The sequence below is a fragment of the Panthera tigris genome, chromosome F2 (genome assembly GCF_018350195.1).
Source record: "Panthera tigris isolate Pti1 chromosome F2, P.tigris_Pti1_mat1.1, whole genome shotgun sequence".
Taxonomy (NCBI): Eukaryota; Metazoa; Chordata; class Mammalia; order Carnivora; family Felidae; genus Panthera; species Panthera tigris.
In genome coordinates this window covers 48,457,346-48,479,057 of record NC_056676.1, presented here as the reverse complement: position 1 = coordinate 48,479,057, position 21,712 = coordinate 48,457,346, and the positions used below count along the sequence as shown (strand labels likewise).

The 21,712-nt window shown below is 45.5% G+C and overlaps 1 protein-coding gene across 1 annotated transcript in view; it reads right to left on the bottom strand.

Annotated features, from left to right (window-relative positions):
* The window catches only part of BAALC (BAALC binder of MAP3K1 and KLF4), an 80,405-nt gene that overhangs the window by 3,848 nt on the left and 54,845 nt on the right, over positions 1-21,712 (bottom strand). Inside the window, exon 2 of the mRNA XM_042972993.1 lies at positions 6,727-6,893. Coding sequence (XP_042828927.1) covers positions 6,727-6,893 — 167 coding nt within the window. The remainder of the gene's footprint in view (positions 1-6,726; positions 6,894-21,712) is intronic.

Below are 21,712 nucleotides of genomic sequence, written 5' to 3'. Positions count from 1 at the left end.
AAGTCCCACCCCCAATTTGGTTTCTCCTAAAGAAAAGTGTGGCAATCCTGAAGCTGATTCCATCTGATTTCCATTTGGGGTGCAATTGCACACAAGCTTTGAGGACTTTGGCATGGAATAGAGACACAGAGGCTGTATTTGAAAGGAGCCAAGGTGACGGCAGCATTCCTCTCAAACTGGTGGGCAGTCAGAGAGCTTTCCAGAACGGAAATGTAAACTTTCCAAATGGTACAACTACTTTCCTCTAGATTTACTGGCAAGATTTCACAAAAGGTTATTAAAGATTATACCCAGAAAATGCTCTGCTCTGTATTCAGTCTGCTTCTCTAACCTTAAAAATATAAGCAAAAATTTAATAGTTGGATGATTCTTAATTTCCTAGCCTGGTTAAGTAGAGAGTCCAAGGCTACAAAATAGTCATTCCCAGAACAGCCACAGACTATGTATGACTTTATAAATTTTTTAAATGTTTATTTATTATTGAGAAACAGAGACAGAGCACAAGCAGGGGAGGGGCAGTGAGAAGGGGAGACACAGAATCTGAAGCAGTCTCCAGCCTCTGAACTGTCAGCACAGAGCCCAATGCAGGGCTCGAACCCACAAACCACGAGATCATGACCTAAGCCGAAGTCAGACGCTTAACGGACTGAGCCACCCAGGTGCCCCTGTATGATTTTAATCTCAAGCACAGTGGGGCAATTTCTTTTTTTTCTTTTTGCAATTTCTTCTTCTTCTTCTTCTTCTTCTTCTTCTTCTTCGTCTTCTTCTTCTTCTTTAAATGTTTATTTATTTTTGAGAGAGAGCAGAGGAGGGGCAGAGAGAGAGAAAGGACAGAGGATCCAAAGTGGGATCTGCGATAACGGGCTCTGTGCTGATAGCAGCAAGCCCCGACACAGGGCTCGAACCCACAAACTGTGAGATCATGTCCCGAGCCCAAGTTGGCTGCTCAACCGACTGGGCCATCCAGGCGCCCCTTCTTTTTGCAACTTCTTAAATCTATATCCAGAGAAGCCTGCCCTAGCGGTGGTGTTCAGAGCACAAGCTTTGGGGTCAGACAGACCTGGACTTAGGGCAAGGCTTTGTCACCAGTTAGTTGTCACAAGACATGTTGCTTTCACCTCTGAGTCTCAGTTCCCTTACCTGAAAAATGGGGAGATAATGCCTGATTCTTTGTGAGGCTTTTTGAGAGAATTAAGCATATCACTTAGCATTAATAGGGTGACCAGCTTCCCCTGGTTTGCCCCAAATTGACTGAAAGTCCTACATTCTGGGAGCCTGCTCAGGCCGCTGCAAACCAGAACAGTCACCCCAGTTATAGCTAACATTAATTCTATTTGCAAAACGGTGATGTCGAACATACTAAATTTAAATGGAAAGCCTTCTTATTCTACCTAAACTATGGCTCTTGCTACTCCTGTGTCCAAACAATAAGGACAACACCTCTGCAAGGTTATACGTTTGGATAAAAGGCACTAGAGTTCTTTACTCCAAAGACGGATACAGGTTCGAAGCCACAAACAAGTCCCTTTCAAACAATTATGCTGTATTGGTAATTAAACATTAGAACAACAGTGCATTCTCTTGGAAGCGTTTTATAAAAGAGAAGCTTTCAAGTCTGAGGCATCAGCAGAAAGGCGTCCACCCCTTTTACAGCAGCACAGACATTCAGGAGGTCGGTCGTTGCTGTAATCTAGTTACAAGTTGGAAATCTCAGATTTCAAGCCTGAAGGAGAGGGAGAAAGAAGATGAGAAAGAGGGCTACAATGCCAGATTATTTTCTCTAGAAGCCCTGAGAAGTTACTTTGCCCTTCTACAAGAGAAGAGCTATGTGGGTATGTGGGACAATTGTCCCATTTTGGTCCTCAGAACCTCTTGACATTTTAGGGGCGCTGGGTGGCTCAGTCGGTTAAGCATCAGACTTCGGCTCAGGTCATGACCTCGTGGTTCGTGGGTTCGAGCCCTGTGTCAGCCTGTGTGCTGACAGCTCGGAGCCTGGAGCCTGCTCTGGATTCTGTGTCTCCCTTTCTCTCTGTCCCTACCTACTCGCACTCTGCCTCTGTCTCTCTCAAAAATAAACAAACATTTAAAAAAGAACCTCTGACATTTTGTATTATAGATATTTTTCTCTCTGATGTGGTTCTCAGCCAGCCAAACCTTTTTATTTAACATCCCACTCCCTTTATTTAACTAAAGGAAAAGAAAACATGTCCCAATTGCAATTACTGACTTAAAAAAAAAAATCTTCTGGTTCCCAACTCAGTGATGAGAGAAATCTATTTGGCACCTTTTTCTTTTGTGGCTGTCTGCTAATGCAATCCTTCCTCCACTTCTAAAATTCTTGTTTTGTGAGTTTTATCACCACTGACTCTTGTTAATGGGCCACCTCTTGATTCTCACTCAGTTTTACAGCTTTTCTGTTCTTCCCTCTGCCTCATTTTAATTTCTGCAGGTGTAGAATTCTGTGAATCATGGATTTTAGTCCTCTTGGTACTGCCTCTTTAATTAAAAGTAATTTATTGGCTGCCATTTCTCAAGGGGAACCAGATTGACTGTGATAACTTCCTGGCAGCCTCAAACCCAGATGGACTGTTTCTCTAGGGGTTTAGAAGACAACGACATTCCCCGTGAAAGCGGGGGCTGCGTGGTTGTTCCGGGAGGCCTGGGCTCAGGGGTGCGGCTGAGTCTGCTCAGCCCTTTCTTCTCACTTTCCCCCCAAATGGGAATACAGGTGTTCTCAACTTTCCTTTGACTCCACAAATATATCTATACCCCACAGGATACTGCACAAACCTTTCCGCATTTCCTCACACACAATGAAGAAAAGCAAGGCTTACCAAGATTATGATTTTTCAGACACCAATTTTTCAGTATAACTGTATTTTTTATTTATAAAAGCCATCCATAATTACGGTAAAAGAAATTCAAAGAGTAGAGAAGGGTACAATGAAAAGTAACATCGCTCCCACACTCCGGCCATGTTTGTGCTTTCACCAGGGGTAACCACAGCTAAGGATTTCTTGTGGAAACTTTCAGGGCTTTTCGAAGCATATACGAGCTGAGGGCCTTCCTAGTCTCTCTCCCAGGGTTCTTTACTTCCCTCCTGGCCTTTAACCACGGCTTGGATTACATATTTGCTTGTTTACTTATGTGTTTTCTATATCTTCATCAGATTATAAACTTCAAGAAGGTAGGGACCCAATCTGTTGTGTTCACCGTGGTATCCCCAGAATATAATTCAGTGCCTGTCACATAATAGACACCCAACAAATAACTTGATGAACACACGTATGAAAAGAAATCTTCCGAAAGAAAGAGAAAAAAATGTCCTGGGAACAGCACTTGTTTGTACTGCCCTGCCCTAGAACTTTCCTACAGTGTTTGCATTATGCTTACAACTGATTACTTCTTGCACCATCCCTGAGAGACGGCCAGAAATGGTACTGTGCTTCCTTTCCTGATGAGGCAGCAGAAGTCACTTAAGCCAACGTGATCTGCCCAAGGCCAATGTCAATATAGGGGGTGGGTTGAATTAAAGATGGTAGTCCTGGGTCCCGCATCCAGCCTCCTACAACTCGGCTAAAAATTACTCTGGATTCTCCACCATTTTGTTTTTGGTAATGGGAATGAAGAACATGGGATTTGGAGGCAGACAGACCTGGGTTTGAAGTCCAACACAGACAAATCACTCTTCCCCGTGCCATGCTGGCCAAGTACCTAACCTTTCTGAGCCTGTTTTGCCTAGAGGGAAATGCTGCCGCTTCCCCCTGGGTGAGGGGTAAGATGATCCCATATGCGGTGTGTGTGGACCATTGCAGACACTCTGAAAATATCAGCTCCCTCTTCTCCTTCCCAAAAGATACAAGACCAAGGCTTGTCAGCTACAACTCAAGACATTTTTCTTCTTTTCAGTGAAGCTCCATTAAAGGGAGACAGACAATAACATCTAGCTGTTCCCAAATTCTGGGATTTTATTTGCTGCTTCATGGCATTAATTTGAGGTCATCAGTGAACTTTTTTTTTAACAGTTTATTTATTTATTTTTTGAGAGAGAGAGCATGCATGCAAGCAGGGGAGGGGCAGAGAGAGAGTGAGAAAGAGGATCCCAAGCAGGCTCCACACTGTCAGCACAGAGCCCAACGTGGGGCTCAAACTCACAAACTGTGAGATCATGACCTGAGCTGAAATCGAAAGTCACACACTTAACCAACTGAGCCACCCAGGCGCCCCCATCAGGAAACATTTGATCTCAGCAACTCCACCGAGGGCCAGGAAGATAGCCTCCAAAGGCAGGGGTCAGATCACCCCTCAGGCAAAACTCTTCAGAACCCTCCAGACCTGCAGCAAATCCTGTGCAGACCACAGCCCCACACAAGGTACTCACTTAGGCTACTCATCGTAGGGGATTATATCTAACAGGTAGTGAGTGCCAAAAGGGGTGTTGCTCTTCAACTTGATCCTCAGGTAGATCAAACACTAGGAAAGCAGCAGAACCTGCTTGAGAAAAAGCACAGGATCCCACAGAACAGCCATCAATCACAGGACGGTGGCGCCGGAGGGCGGCTGGGTGGGAGTGGGGCTGTGGGAAACCTTTCTGATTCTCGTGAAGTACTAGGCCAGTCTCATTCCATCAACAGGTACTTAGGAAGCACATACTAGGTGCGTAACCCTGAAGTAGGCTCAGGGGGGCAAAGAATCAGGCGGTCTCTGCCCTGAGAGTCTTCTAATCGAATTGGTTCTTCTGCAGACCCTTAGGTGAACAGTTAGTCTTGTAATTCTTCATCTATGTAAGGTAGTAGCCAGTATATGGATGCATATATAGAGGTAGTGGAAGTCACTGCACACACACACACACACACACACACAGACACAGACACACACAGCAGGGGCATGCACACCTACACATACACACACACACCCTCAATATCCCTGTACTGCTAAATTATCTCCTTTACCCAGGCTTCAACTAGAATGTGCATCCAAGTACCCCTCTCACAGCTCTCCCTCCCTGGTTTCCCTCAATGTTTCTCTTGTCCCCTCCTTCCTCTTGATGACACGTTTTTGTTTTCCTAAGAGAAACTCCTGTTTGCTTTCCAAACTCTTCTCCTGTATCTCATATTACTGCCATGCAGGAGGAATTCTGGGCTTGTCCCACCCTCCTTTCTGGGTCAGGCTTCCCTCTCTGGCCACAGCCATTTCTGCGAGGCTTCACCCATCGTCTCTGGACTGGACCGAGCCTTGCCAACAGTCAGTCACTGGGTGTAGGGGCGGGGGGAGCAGAAGGAGAGGGCTCAAGGAGGGAGCTCCTCAGCTGAGAATCAGTCCAGACACCGGCGAAGTTCTTCAGCACAGTCTGGCCACTTTGCCAAGAACAATAAAGCAACTCAAAACGACGCAGCTTCTGAAGACTCGAAGGCTCATTGGGAGGCCAGCCACACACCCAAGCTTCATCTGCTCAGAGCTGTATCCACATACACATTTCTACCTTAGCTAAATACTTGAGGAGATAGTTCTGGGGGAGCAAAATAAAAATCCTAAGCCTGAGGAAATGGCACATTCGAGAGCAAAGGTTTGGAGGCAGCCCAGAGTTCCCGAACAATAATTAATTAGCAGGAGAGAACAGCAGCTAAGAACTTCCTCTGATGTTCTTATTGAGCTCAGGGAAGGAGCTGGGGGAAGGAGACCCAGGCGATGATTACTAAGATGCTGAGATGTCACAAAGGTCCCAAGGGACTGGAGGAAGTCAAGGTGCAATAGAGAAAGAGAAAGAGCTCTCTATGGAGACTGTTCTCATTTGCAAAAGACCGTTTTTGTCACATTCTTTTTGCAAGTTAGCACCTGTTAACACCAGGCACAAGGCAGGGACCGGAAGGAATGGAAATATGAAAGCTATGGCTTTGTTGATGGGCCAGAAGTGGAGAGCGGCCCGGAACATGAGATGCCGTTGCTCGCAGCGATTAGCACCACTAGCTGTCCCCATCACCCTTCGGAAAGCAATCTGAACCGTGGGGTGGCATCTGTGTTAAACAGAGGGGTTGCTATCCCCTCCTAGTGGCCTTCTATTTGCTTGAAATAAACAGCACTATTTCAAATCGATAAAGCCTTTGTTCGTTTATTCTGTATCGTCTGACTCCCCAGCCTCAGCCCATTAGAACTGGCAACTGCTTCAGAGCAAAGGGCACGTGTGCCCTTTCCACTCCCGGACCCTTGGCATCAGAACACCACCTGGCACACAGATGGCACTCAGTGGAAGAACACGACATGAATGAATCGAAAGAATGCTTTTAGGAACTGAGGAGGACATTTTCCAAGCCTAGCAAGGATTGCTTTTAACACTCAAACTTGTTTTGTAAATCTGAATGGGGATACTGCGGTAAGCAGGTGCATAAAGATGCACGCTTCGTGAACAGGTTCTTCTGGATGCATATAGAGGAGATCCTGAGCAAAGCTGTATTTAAACACACGTTTTTTTCTTGAGAGTGCAGCTAGCAAGGGCCCGTTTCCCCTGATTCAAAAAAAAACACAGCAACCCTCAAGGCAGGGAGTAGGGTGGAGTGGGGTCCTGCTATTTTCTTTGCAACAATATTCACACGGGGGGCATGGAGAATTTCCACTAGCAAGGGGAGCCGTCACTGCTCCTTCCCTGGGTACCATCTCAGTGTGGCCCAGGCCTGAAGCAAGCTTCTCCCCTTTCTCCGGTCCCAAGTGGGTTCTGTGGCTGTCACCTACCTCCGTGGTCCGCAGGCCATTCTGTTTCTGGGTCAGAGGGCCTGAGGTGAGGCTCTGGGGATTCGGGCACTGGGTCCCACAGCTCATCCTCTTCTCTGGGTTGGATATTCCACCTGGGGCTGTCGATCGGGGCACGCCGTTGGAGGACAGTCCATCTTCCAGCACACCTTGGGGAGAGAAGCAGAGGATGACCCGTGACAGCTGCTGTAAACAGGCCCCAAGAGTGTGTGTGTGTGGGGGGGGGGGAAGCCGCAAAGAAGAAAATAAGTCCTCAGAATCCCACCATGCAGAGCTACCCTTTTCTGAAAGAATATGTGTGTGTGTGTGTTAGCAAAAACGAGACTTTAAAATAATTTTGTAACCTGAAACGTTTACTTAACAATCCATCAATCGCATTCTTCCATGCAATTAAGTGTTCCACCATAGTAGTTTTCACACACTGAGTCTGCCATCGTGTGGATGTGTTTTCACGTATGTATGTATGTATGCACTTATTTATTTATTTTAAGGAAGCTCTATGCCCAACATGGGGCTTGAACTCATGACCCCAAGATCAAGAGTCCGGACGATCAACCAACTGAGCCAGCCAGGTGCCCCTGTATCACCATTTATTCAATCCCCTCTAGTTTGGTTATTTGTTTTCACAATAAATGTTACTGTGGTTGAAATTCCTTGGGGTTAAAGCTTTATTCTTAATTATTTCCTTAGTATAAATCCTACAAGTGGCATTACTGGTTATACAGAGTTGTTTTTTTTTTTTTTAGCTTAATTCCATCTCAAGACGTTGGACTGAGCATGTGTTCCTTCCGTGACAAATGCCAAGAAATGATAGAGTGAGGTTTAAATAAATAGCCTCACTGAGAAGCAAGAGGGCTACATCGAGGAATTCATGGATGGAGAGTATCTGATTGAAAAGAGAAAAGGTGGTCCGGGAAGCACGAGGGAGAGATACCAGGTGGGAGACAAGAGGCCAGGAGAGGCTCTGTAACAGCCACAGAAAGGCCAGCAGCAACCAGCCGAGGCCAGTCAGCGATGACAGAGCAGGCTGTGAGGTGGGATATTGGGATATAATAAGAAATACATATGTGGTGTTTTTCCCCAGGTCCTGGCATCGAGCTCCTAAAACCCTGGTAATCTCCTGCGTGCCAGGGGTGATAGGAGGATCTTTTGTCACAACATTGGGTCTTTGCCCCAGTTCATGACACAGAGCTCCTAGATCCCTTGGAATTCTGTGAGTGACAGGAGATAGGAGCACCATCTGTTCTAATGAAGCAACTCTTGGAGGTCCCCTTGACAGCTTCAGGATAGGGGCTGCTTGCCAGAAAGATCTAATCTTGACTAGGCGCTCGGAACTCCAAATTGAAACAGCCTACCAAACATTTGGCGAGACAAATACAAAGAAAAACCCAACCCAGACAGAGCTGAGTGAAACTTCAAACACCATTATTTAACGAGAAAAGCTTCAGAAGAGGGGGAAAAAAATGAAAAAAAAACGAAACAAGAATGAGATTAACATTACACTTTTTTTTTTTGGAAGTTTATTTATTTATTTTGGGAGGGGAGGGGCAGAGAAAGAGGGAGAGAAAGCCTGTTAGTGTGGGGCCTGAACCCACAAACCGTGAGATTACGACCCAAGTAGAAATCAAAAGTTGGATGCTTAACCAACTGAGCCACCCAGGCGCCCCAACATTAGACTTACTATCAACTACCAGGGGATGTAAGAAAATATGAAACAGTGTCTTCAAGATTTCAAAGGATTTGCACATTTTAAAGTCTTTTGTGATGCATTGCCAGATTTACCTCTATGAATTTTTCTCTAATTACCCTACTGCCCTCTGCCAACAGTATATGAAATGGCAATATTACTCAAACCCTCACAAAACAGGGGCGCCTGGGTGGCTCAGTCGGTTAAACGGCCGACTTCGGCTCAGGTCACGATCTCGCGGTCCGTGAGTTTGAGCCCCGCGTTGGGCTCTGTGCTGACAGCTCAGAGCCTGGAGCCTGTTTCAGATTCTGTGTCTCCCTCTCGCTGACCCTCCCCTGTTCATGCTCTGTCTCTCTCTGTCTCAAAAATAAATAAAACGTTAAAAAAAAAAATTAAAAAAAAAAACCCTCACAAAACACTGAATATTTTCATTCTTTTTTTTTTTTTCTCATCTTTGCCAACTTAAGAGGCAAAATAAAGTATCTCATTGCTTGGATTCACACTTCTTGATTTAGTAGAGATACCATATTTATTTGTGTGCCTATTGGCTAATTGTGTGTGTGTGTGTGTGTGTGTGTGTGTGTTTTAATTGTCAAGTCATTTGCCTATCTTTCTTTTGGGGTGTTAGCCTGGGTTCGCTTTTAATCACACTTAAGAAAAACCAAAAAATCCTTTCCTAGATTGTTGAGAAATTATTTGCCAAGAAGCACACATCAGAAGCACAGTTTATTTGGTACACAATGAGAGGGAGGGCTGGTTGACTAGGCAGAGCTGATGAGGCCACAGTCCCATCAAACCTGAGGAAGCAGGGATCCAAAGAACACATACGTACATCCACATGTCACCCACTTGCTCTACAAAAACCCAAGAGGCCCTCAGCTGTGGCCATGGGATAGAAATCAGAATTCGAAACATTGAAAGTCACAATAGAAAATGGTTGTTAGAGTTTCCTGACTGGCAGGCTGTAGGACGAGGGGGCCCCGTGGATGTGTTCCAGATGTGCAGAGAAATGGATTCTTGCCCCAAATCCTTGTGGCCCCTTCCTCCATCAGCTGGCAGCCTATTCCCCTTCTCTTTCCATACCCCCTTCCATCCTATGCCAAAAGGGCCTCACACGCATGCGTATGGACACCCCAAGCACACGTATTCAATCTCCATCTCTACTGCTCTCTGTGAGCAGCTGCCCCTTGGCCCAGGGGAGTGAATGAATCAGGAGAAGAGGCCCATGAAAACCTGGAAGCAGGCTCGGTGTGATTTGGGCTGGTAATCCCAGCGTCTCGGCACCCATAGAATTATCTAGAACAGAGCTTCTCCGTGTGATCCAGGGACCAAACTGTTGTTACTGGTCTGCTGTGCCTTAAGTATATAAACTGAATGCAAGCATTTAGAAATTTCTGTTGCTGGGAACATCTGACGGTGACTGAACTTCTCTGACTTAATGGCGGATGGACCAGTTCTAGGGCTGTCGGATTCACACGGTGAGTCCCGAGTGGTGTGAGCTATGTATTAGTCATGCACAGTGAGACCACACATTTGTTTGTATTGGACTGGGGGAGGGAAAGCAACTGATGCTGAAGAAGGGCTGCGGGCTTTGGCAGGTATGTCCCCTTGGCCCCTGGATAACTTACCCTGTTATCTAGGAAAGAGTGGGGCCAAGTGGGGTGGGGCAGAAAAGGGAACACAAGACCAAGGCAGAGACCCCATCTACCTAAGTCTAGGGTGGAACTGCCTTCAGCTCTTGAGGCACCTGAGTGGGACTCAAGGCTAGCCAGTACTACCTTGACTGTTTATGACAGTGGGATATACAAATGTTACCATTTTCGGGGGGCCTGGGTGGCTCAGTCAAGCATCCGACTTCGACTCAGGTCATGATCTCATGGTCTGTGGGCTCGAGCCCAGCATCGGGCTCTGTGCTGATAGCTCAGAGCCTGAAGCCTGCTTCGGATTCTGTGTCTCCCTCTTTCTGCCATACCCCTGCTCATGTTCTGTCTCTCTCTCTCTCTCTCTCTCTCTCTCTCTCTGTTTCTCTCTCTCAAAAATAAGTAAACTTAAAAAAATTTTTAAAAATGTTACCATTTTCTATGTTGTTCATGACCTGGTATCTGGGTTGAGGGTACATAAGAGCATCCATTGAATGCAGTATGGTGCTTCCAGCCTGTGTGGGGATGGCCACCCTCTTATCTAACACCTTCAGGACATGTTTCTGACCCCATACTCCTGGTCAGGCCCTTGTGGGACTTAGAGGCCCTGGAACATGGCTCCCTTCCTTCTCCCCCCGACAATGCAACCCAGTTGCTAACCCAGGAAGAGGAGGTTAAGGCAGAAAAAGGAGGCTGAGGGCACCAGGGGCCAAGAGCAGGTGGTGGAGAACACATCCGAGGGAGGCAGATAGACAACAGGAAGTGGACCCAAGCATGAGTCAGAGCTCCAAGCCCCTGGCACGAGCTCCACTGTTCTATAGGATTTCACTTACAAACCACAGAATAAAAGATAAAATTATTACAAATTTCCAGAACGCTGAAGAGCATTAAATCCTAAGCACAGAATCCCTTCTGAGCTCGGTAGACCCTGAAGCCGGTCCTGCCAATACTTAAAGATCACGGCAGAGCTGCTGTGGCTGAGATACAAACGGCCACTCCTTCCCTCTCAGCAGCTCCCCCACTCCCCGGGCATCTCAGCAGAGGCTCGAAAACCATTCATTTGGTCCAGTGTTTGCAGTTTTTATTGATGGCTGATCAAAAATTAGAACTCCGGTTTCTTAATCCCCAATCCAAGGACTTCCTCATTGATTAAATAGGAATAACAATTCCTACTTCATAGGCTGTTGTAAGGATGAAATAAGATAACATATACAAAGGTTCCCACATGTTTGGCACATACATTGTACTTATTATTATTCATGGTCCAACCCCAGCTGTCTTGTCTCCTCCCGGTGCCCCTCTCCATTAGCCACATTAATTACATACTTGATTATGAGCCATACAATTGGCACCTGTTAAGTGCTAAAGGACTGGCCCACTGAGCCTGGTAACTAAGCAGAGAAGCTCTGATGACAAGTAGAAAAACAGGGCGAGGCTTTAGGACTGCATTGCTAATAGTGAGCGGGGATCATCTGCCTGGTGCGGTCAAGATGTCACCGCAGGAATATGGGGCCATTTACTGTTACTTTTGCCTGCAATAAACCAGGTGATTTTGCTGCATGAATTTAATTTAACGTGCATTTTCTAGTTCAAAAAATAACAGAATCAATGTTGGAAAATTTGTAAACTACAGAAAAGCACAAAGGAAGAATGATTTCCATCCCATCACCCAGAGCTATCCCCTGTTAACAAGGTGATACATATCCTTCTGGCAGATGCTATCGGAGCCCACCCAGGTCCACCCACCCGGTCGCTGCATCCATCCCCTAGCTGTGGTGGATGTTGGTGGCTAACGGCTCATGGCTGCCCTCTTCTCCTAAGGCTTGTCCTTGACCGAAGGACCAAGCCCCCTTGACCAAGCCCCCTTACCAGGAGAGGCCTGGCCAGTTATATCAGGTAAATTCCACGGCCAATAATCAACTAAAAGTGTTCGTCAGTGTGTGTGTGGGTACAACAGTCCAGCCCCCTTGCCTCTGAGCTGGACAATTTCTGTCCCTTTGCTCCAAAGCAACCCATTGGATCAGGTTGAGACTAGACTAATCCTGAAACCACATCTCTGCCCAGCTCCTTCCCCTGGCCCATCCTTCTTCTCTTGTTCTCTCCCTCACACGGTTCTCCTTGGAGCAGTGTCTCCAGCAGTCACTTGCATAAAATTCCCATCTCAGGCTCTGCTTCTAGAGAACCTAGGACAGTGGACATGCCCTGCATGCTGGATACATTCCTTCTGCCCTCCCACCCTCACTCTCCCCTCCTCCCCTCCCTGTTCCATGTCCCAGGACACTGTCCTGAATGAACCACATCAACAAGGCTCCCTTGTCCACTGGCTTCTAGTGGGGTTTGCCAATGGGCACCGCTAGCTACTAAGTGGAGGGGGTCTGCAGCAACACACTGAGGTCGGGTGTTTGTTCCCCTAGATCCCCTACGTAGGGTAGCCATGGGTGCACTGTGTCCTTTATTACACTCCTCCACCAGGAAAAGGTACAGAACCAAAAAAAGCCAGAGACTGTGCCAGCAGGAGGTTCTTGATGACTTCAGGGAAGGCTAAGAGTGGTGGGAACAGAGGACAGATGGCAAGTTGTTGAGTAGGAAGTTACAGATGCTGCCTCAGTCGGGGTTCTCAGCTACAAGCAACAGAAATGGACTCCAGTGAATTAAAGTAGGAAAGTGATTCATGTAAATGATCTGAGAGGCTCTCAGACTTTCCGGGAGGGTTGGAGGTTGAGGCCCAGAGGCTATCTATCCAGGCACAGTGTCCCACATCTCTCCATGGAGCTTGTCCTACCAAGCCCTATACCCTGGAAACTGGCCTCAGCATTGCTGCCGCACTTATACTAAAAAAAAAAAATTACTGTTGTTTTTCTGAAATTCAAGTTTAATTGGGTGTCCTGAATTTTATCTGGCAACCCTACTGGGTGCCAAGTGTCCCAAGCAGGGGGACATTGTTGTGAAAGCTGCTACTGTCGTAGACCCTGAGCTGCCCTACTCCATGCCAGCCCTCTCAAGCCTGAAAGATGGGAGAGTGACTCTTATTTTACGGCAAAGGAAACTGAAGCTTAACACAGGTTCTGTATATTTCCAAAGCTTGTGATCTGAACAAGTATTCACATATCCTTCAAAGAAAACCCCCCAAGTAAGCAGTTCTCAAATTTTAGTGGGCATGAGACCCACCCGAGGCGTCTGTTAAAATGAAGATCCCTACGTCTAACCTCCAGAAGTTCTGATTCAGTAGGGACCCAGGCATATGCATTTTAACAAGTTCCCTCCACTCTGCCCATTGCCAGTGATGCTGAGACCTGGAGTTCTAAGACTGCACTTTTAGCCTCCTGACGTGGAGATTGATGCTCATGCCAGTCTTGAGGGTTACAAGCAAAATGCCCATCTATATTTCCCCTGTGAGCTCTACAGTAGTAAATTGAGGGACATCTGTGTGCCCCTAGGGTATGTCTTTTTTTTCACATCCTTCACAAAATTTTCATTCCATCCAGAAGACAAGCCAAATCACCAATTTTGCCAAAAGATGGGAAACAGCTGTGTCCAAAGCTTGCTGACAAATTCCAACCAATGACTTCCTGCCAGTTTCATGCTATTTGAGAAGTGAATCTGGGAGGGAGGTGGCACATAGAAATTAAAATGATAGCTGGAAGCCATGCGGAGAACAGGACAAGGGGCAACTCCTCTTTAACCCAAGCACCTGGCTTTCTTTGGTGAAGGTGATCACAGGGTCCAAAGTCATTGGAATCACCTGTGAGTCATCTCCTCGATGACTAAAAACCAAAGCAAGACACTCCTAGTCTATTTGGGAAGAATCTCCTAAAGTCACATCAGATGAAATTCTGGCTCATCAAACACTGCCGGGGCTCAGGCCGTGAACGCATGGCTGATGATAATTTTGTCTGAACTGAGGTATGTATTAAATAAACCGCAACTATCCAGCCACTCAGAATTTGTCTCCTTATTCTTCGAAATGAACCAAAATGGAGAGGTGTTTGTCATTTCTTCAATCTGATGAGTAATTTTTGGGTACACGCTGCGTGTAAGACATTGACATGTGGCTTTTTGTAAGGCTAATATAAGGAAAACCTTTAAAATGATGAGCGACTGTTACATTTATTGTCAACTGATTTTGAACAAGGCTGTCAAGACTATTTAATGGGGAAACAGTTTTATCAACTAGTGTGTGGTGACATCTGGATATCTACACTTGAAAGAATGAAATTGGACACCTACCTCACACCATGTACTAAAGTTATCCCAAAATGAATAAAAAATCTAAATGTAATTGCTAAAACTATAAAACTCTTAAAAGAAAACATAGGCATAAATCTTCATGACTTTGGATTAAGCAATGGTCTCTTAAAAATGATCCCAGAAGCACAAGCAACAATAACAACAAAAAAAAAATAGATAAATTGGACGTCATAAAATTTAAAACATCTGTGCTTCAAAGGGCATCATAAAGAAAGCGAAAGACAGTTCACAAAACCGGAGGAAAGTTTTGCGAATTTATATCTGATAAGGGACAAATAACCAAATAAAAACACATGTAAAGGATGTGAATAGATATTTCTCCAAAAAAGATATGCAAATGGCCAATAAGCACGTGAAAAGATGTTCAACATCGCCAGCTATCAGGGAAATACAAATCAAAACCATGAGCTACCCCCTCATACCCACTGGAATGGCTATCACAGAAAAAGGCAGATAAAAAGAAGAAAAGAAAAAGAAAAAGGCAGATAATAACAAGTGTTGGCGAAGATGTGGAGAATTTGGAACCTTTAAACACTGCTGGTAAAAGAGTGCAGTCACTTTAGAAGTCAGTCTGGTAGCTCCTCCGAAGGCCAGACATATGATCCAGAAATTCCACTCCTAGGTATATACCCAAGAGAAATGAGAACCCACATTTACACAAAGACTTGTAGAAGAGTATTCAAAGCAGCATTATTCATAGTAGCCCCAAAGTAGAAACACCCCGAATATCCAACAACGACAGATGGAAGAATAAAATATGGTATAGACACACAATGGAATATTATTTGGCAATAAACAAAAGGAAATACTAGTAAATGCTACAACACTGATAAACCTTGAAAACATTACGCTAAGTGAAAGAAGCCAGTCATAGGTCACACAGTGTCCTACTCCATTTATATGAATGTCCACAAATAGGTAAATCTCTAGGGAAAAATAGATGAGTGCTTGCCTGGGGCTGGGGTTGCTGGGGGGAAATGAGGAGTGACTATTAACAGACAAAGGATTTCTTTTTCAGGTGATGAAAATGTTCTAAAATTGTGCACAACTCTGAGAATAGACTCAAAACCATTTCACTGTACGTTTTAAATAGGTCAGTTGTATAATATGTGCATTTTAGCTCGATAAAGCTGTAACTTGAGAAACTGTGAGCAGCACATTTGGGGACGGTATATTGACTAAAGAAAATAAAGAAGCACATTTGGATATGAGCAGCAATGGCCAGGGAGAGCCTGACGGTAAACTTGCAGTCTACAGGGATAACGGCAGTACTAGCCTGACGGTTGCCAAAGGCCACGGGTCCTGACTAGGAGGGTGTCGGACGGCTCCTGTTCCCTGAGATGGGCTGCCAGCCTGTCACATCTGCCCTTGGCCATGGAGACTGATGGTGGAAACGGCTTTCCCCAGTCCCAGCAGCATGCAAGAAGGACGCCTGCTGAGAGCATCAGCTGGAACTGAAAGGATCCTGTGAAGAAGCAAGGGGAGCCCGTGTGTCCTTGGTGAATTCAGGCCTGAATTCTCTCCCCAAAGAGACGCCCAAGGACAACAAACAAGCTAATGCACTAGGAGGCAGCCAAAAGGAAAGATCAAAATCTCACTTTCCTTCTCTGCTGGTACTGTCAGAATCTGTCAGTCTAACCTTCCCTTCTCTCCCTTTGATCCCCTCCTCCACCCGCTTCTTCCTCGTCATGGATCACTTGTTTGTTCCTTTATCCTGTGACTTTGAATAAGCCAGTCATTTGAAAAACATTTGTTCCGTGCCTACTAAGTGCCAGGCACTCTGCCGGAGGCCGGGTTACACCAGAGGTTCACAGCGTAGTAGGACTGCCGTCTCAGCTCCATCTTCCCTCCACCCACCTTCCCTCTCTTCCTGCCTCTGTCAGTCTGTACCAAGTCCTCCAGTTCCTCGCCAGAGAGGATAACAGGAGATGGATGGTAAAGGCTGAATTTCCGCTGGAAGGCGGAGAAGGGAAGACGAGAATCTGAACTGGTGTTGACAAAATTATCCGTGGCAGATGGAGGGCAAGACAAGCAAACATTTAGAAGACGATGCATCATATCCATCCACGTGTCTAACTTCCTCTTCCTCTCCCATGCGGCCCAGTCCGGATCCCACCTTCTTACTCAGGCTGAAACTGCCTGTCCAGGGAACTGTTTACCTGAGGAACCCCAGCCAACCTGAAAAGTGGTGCCCTTGCCATGGAACACTCTCCTAGGGTGACCAACTGATGGTGGGAAAGAAAGTCCTAGGAGTAGGGTGGAGTCCCAGGAGGCCCCTCCGGTGTCTGGCGCAATCCTTGGCCAAGGCCCTGCCCATCATGGCCCCATTTCTGTTTGAATGGGGAGGCTTACTTTGATCTTTTATTTCTACCCCGCTTCCTTATGTGTGCAGGCAAGGCACCTTGCTTGGGGCCTGGCTGCTTTCCACAGTCAGCAGATCTAATCAGTCGGGGACTTGAAAACACCCCAGGGTTGCACCCTCACATCGCTCCCAAGGTGCCTGGCCCCACGCTAGAATTCATGGCCTGCCCTTTAGACCCTTTTACGTAGTGAAATGTTTCATTAGAGAAACAGTCTTCCAGTGAAATTTTCCTCCCTGTTTTCTTTTATTCCTTGGTTCATTCACCTTTGGGATGGTTAGCCCTTTAAGGAAGTGTCAGCTTACTTCCTGGTTGTTGTTGTTTTTTTAACTCCTTAACACTTTCTGGTTTAGTACAACCAGCTTCTTTAGCAGGCTCTCTTCCAGGCTGGCGGTAGCTGGCACTAAACTGTCCCGTTAGGTAGACTTTAGAAATGAGGTGATATATCCTTAACAGATATAAGAAGTATATCTGGGTCAATCAGACTTAGGGGATTTAAGTCAATTGCATTATTTTAATTCTTGAAATTTTAAAGTCTTCCAAAGCAATCAATCAATCCTCTAGCATCTATGAGTGCCTACACTGTGTAGCACAGGGCTGTTATTAGCAGATATAAAACACTTGCCCTATCTGAATTCTTTATGCTTCTATAATTTAATTGGAAACTTCGCAGTTTATTTAAAAATTACTGAGAGGGGCGCCTAGGTGGCTCAGTTGGTTAAGCATCCAACTTCACCCAAGGCCGTGATCTCACAGTCTGTGAGTTCGAGCCCTGCGTCGGCCTCTGTGCTGACAGCTCAGAGCCTGGAGCCTGCTTCAGAGTCTGTGTCTCCCTCTCTCGCTGCCCCTTCCCCCCTCACGCTCTGTCTCTCTCTGTCTCTGAAAAATGAATAAACCTTTAAAAAAATTGTTTTTTTAAATTACTGAGAAGTAGAGCCATGCAAAACTTAAAAAACAAAATATCGTTGCTTACCTATCGGAATGTCAAAAGTCTGATAATATTCGATGTTTAACGGGTGTGGTTTAATGGGTTCTCTCATATGTTGCTGGCAGGAGTGCAAATAAAGCTATTTTGGAGGACAATGAGCAGAGTCTATTCAAGTCTAAAATGTGCACACCATTATGACTCCACAATTTTACTCCTCAGTGTCTACTGTAGGAAACCTCTTACCACTGCATGAAGAGGCCTGTTGAAGACATTCTTCATACCACTGGAACAGTGAAAACTGTAACCGACGTAGCCATTCATCAGATGGGTAATTACTGAATAAACTGTGTTTTACCTATACGACACAATTCCATACAGTTTAAAAGTATGAAGACTTACACAGATAAAAATCCAATATATAACAAGTGGAATAAAGCAAACAGAGGGTAAATATGTAAAAATGACAGCTTTTATATAGGGAAAAACTATGTTATATAAGTTATATTTTTTGCACAGGAATGAGCACGGGCTGGTGTTCAACGGGAGCCTAGAAATGTGAGTCTCATTTCATTTCTTCTATTATCTTCGTGTCAACGACACCCAGTCTTTCCTTTTAAACACTGCCCAAGAATCCTCTCCTCCATGAGGACTAACTGTGCCTGATTTCAGTCATGTGAGTAATTCCCAAATGGTATTTCAGTATCACCTCTGAAATAAGTGATATATTTATTCAAATACAGAGCTACGTCATATTCTGCCTTTTCTCATTCATAATGGCATTGGACCCACCTAGAATATTTATTTAGCTATTTATTTCTTAGTTGTTAGATTACATTTAATCATCAAATATGCTATCAAAAATAGTCATCAAATACATCGGCACTCAAGAACAAGAATGGCACACAAGCATGAACCCATCGCTATGGGCCCATTCTACAAAGAAAGCTCAGCCATTTTGAAATCAAAGGATGAGATGTCTGACTCTCTGTAGGGCAGTCCGACAACTCACCGGGGCATCCTAACAGTGAGTGTGGATGGAACTAATTATATTGGTTGGCTAGAACCTGGGGATTACTCACATGACTGAAATCAGGCACGGTTAGTCCTCACAGAGAAGAGGATTCTTGGGCAGTGTTTAAAAGGAAAGACAGGGGGGCGCCTGGGTGGCGCAGTTGGTTAAGCGACCGACTTCAGCTCAGGTCACGATCTCGCGGTCCGTGAGTTCGAGCCCCGCGTCGGGCTCTGGGCTGATGGCTCAGAGCCTGGAGCCTGCTTCCGATTCTGTGTCTCCCTCTCTCTCTGCCCCTGCCCCGTTCATGCTCTGTCTCTCTCTGTCTCAAAAATAAATAAACGTTGAAAAAAAAAATTTTTTTTTTAAATAAATAAAAGGAAAGACAGGGTGTTGTTGACACGAAGATAATAGAAGAAATGAAATGAGACTCACAATTCTAGGCTCCCGTTGAGCACCAGCCCGTGCTCAGAGCTGAGGAAATAAAGACAGGAAGACTCCTGAAATGACTGGTTGCTAAGAGCGTGGCACTGGAATTTGGCTCCCAACTCTACTTCATTGTCACGCCAACTGTGTAAGTCAGGGTCATGATCCTTTATTTTTTCAGAAGAGGGCACTGAGGCTCATGGAGGTGAAGTAATCTGCCTGAGGTCCTGCAGCGGGGGTCTGAGCCAGGCTGTCACCCCAGGTCTGTCAGACTCTAAAATCTTTACTTTCAATGCATTTGGGTTTACTCACATAATTAAAAAAAAAGAAAGAAAGAAAACTACAATGAATCATGTTCTCCCTCTTCAGGGCTGGGCATTAAGGAGGTTAAGGAGGAGAAGTATGATATCATCAAAACAAATGAAAGACTTTCTGTTTGTTGTTTTAAAGATAATCCACAGCTCAGAGGTCTTACTCCTCAGGGAGGAGCCAGGCTTGAGAATACTTAGAATCCAACGAACTTGCTGGCAGAATCGAGTGGGTCCCACGGAAGTACAAATAGTGGGAAGGTGAGCGTATTTCATGAAACTACCTGGGTGCATTTTCTACTCCTCAGAACCCTGAAATTGTTGTTCTGCCAGGTGCTCAGCCCTCTGGGTCACCCACTGAAGATTCGTCACCTCCTCCTCCAATACTCAGAAGCCACTGCCCGGCTCATTCTCTGCATTCAACACCTCCCATTTCAAGGGCGCCGCCTGTTGGCCTTGGGCAACCTCTACTCCAGGCAGGGTCACGACTACCTGCCCAAAAAACCAGAGCGCTGCAGACATTCAATGATCCAATTAAGGGGATGAGAGAGGCTGTGAAACAGAGATGGGATAGTGGCCTGTGGATTCCACAGGGTTTAGATGGAGAAGGAACAGGAAGCAGAAAAGTGGTTTCAGGAACAGAAAGGGAAAGGAGAGAGATTTGGAGTGAGAGGAGCCGGTGCCTGGTTTGTAAAAAACAAAAATGTCTAAGAGTTAGAAGATTTCAAAGAGGTTTTGCTGTGCATCAAAAGTAAACTCTTCTCTGGGCGTCTGGGTGTCTCAGTGGGTGAAGCATCTGACATCGGCTCAGGTCATGGTCTCATGGTCTGTGAGGTCAAGCCCCGCATCGGGCTCTCTGCTGTCAGCACAGAGCCCCCTTCAGATCCTCTGCCCCCCACTCCTTCTGCCCCTCTCCTGTGTGTGCTCTCTCTCTCTCTCAAAAATAAATAAACATTAAAAAATAAATAAACCCTTTCCAAAATCGTGCCATTTGTGACAACATGGATGAAATTGGAGGGCATTATGCTAAATGAAATACACCAGACAGAGAAAGAAAAGGAAAGAAAAGAAAAAGTTGGATCCATAGAGACTAGAAAAGTGGCTGCCAAAAGAAAGGAAGAAAGAAAGGAAGGAAGGAAGGAAGGAAGGAAGGAAGGAAGGAAGGAAGGAAGAAAGAAAGAAAGAAAGAAAGAAAGAAGAAAGAAAGAAAGAAAGAAAGAAAGAAAGAAAGAAAGAAAGAAAGAAAAGAAAAGGAGAGAAAAGAGGTTGCCAGGGTCTATGGAGTGGGAGAAATAGGATGAGGTCGGTAAAGGACACAGACTTTCAGCTGTAAGGTAAGGTCTGAGGATCTAATGTATAATGTGGTGACTGTAGTTAATAACACTGTGTTGTATAATTAATTGCAATCAGCTAAGACAGCAGAATCTAAGAGTCCTGTCTCTCGCACACAGACAAAAGGTAAATCTTTGAGCTCATGGATGTTCATTAATTCAACGGCAGGAATCCTTTCATAATGTATGTCAGATCACATTGAACAGTTTAAATATCCTACAATTCTGTCAACTGAATATCTTAACAATTCAATAAAGCTGAAAAAATAAACCCTTTCCCTTGTGATACTTTTTTTTGTGAGACACAAGATTTGAACTTTTTTTCTTCATCTACATCTCTACATCTCTGAACCTGACTCCCTTTTGACACTGAACCTCTTGGGGCCCTGAGAATCTGTGAGTTGAATGACTTATTCGTGTTCATTTAACACATATCCCTGGTGGCTGCTGGCTGGATGTCCAGGAGTGTGCTGCAGTGAGGGCAGGCACTGCCTTTGGAGCCAGGCGGGCCTGGGTTCAAATCTCAGCTGTGCCCCTTGCAAGACATGGGACCTTGGTTGAAGGGACAAAATCATAACATTTACCATTTGTTTGTGGCTACCAGGCAGCAAACTCTCTACTCTGGTCACTCCCATTTCGCAGACTGGGATATTGCCTCAGAGAGAGGCCAACTAACTTGCTCAAAGAGGAACGAACAGCCATTGGTGGAGCCAGGACTCAAATACTCAGATCTACAGGACTCTAAAGACACCATGTTCCCATCTGCTGTCTCTGTCATTGCCCCACTACTTAGCATCACTAAGCCTCACTTTCCTTGGCTATAGAATGAGAATTCTGATACCTGCATCAAAGAGCGGTGAGCAAAGAACGGAGTAGGTGAGCCTGGCATACGGTCAGGTTGATTTTACAACTCACCACCCCCAGGCACAGTGAAGTGCAGAGGCTGATTTCAGATCCTTTCTGGAGGGTGAGGCCGGGCACGGGGTGGGTGAAAGAAAATGGAGAAAAGCCATAGGGACAAGAGAGCATCA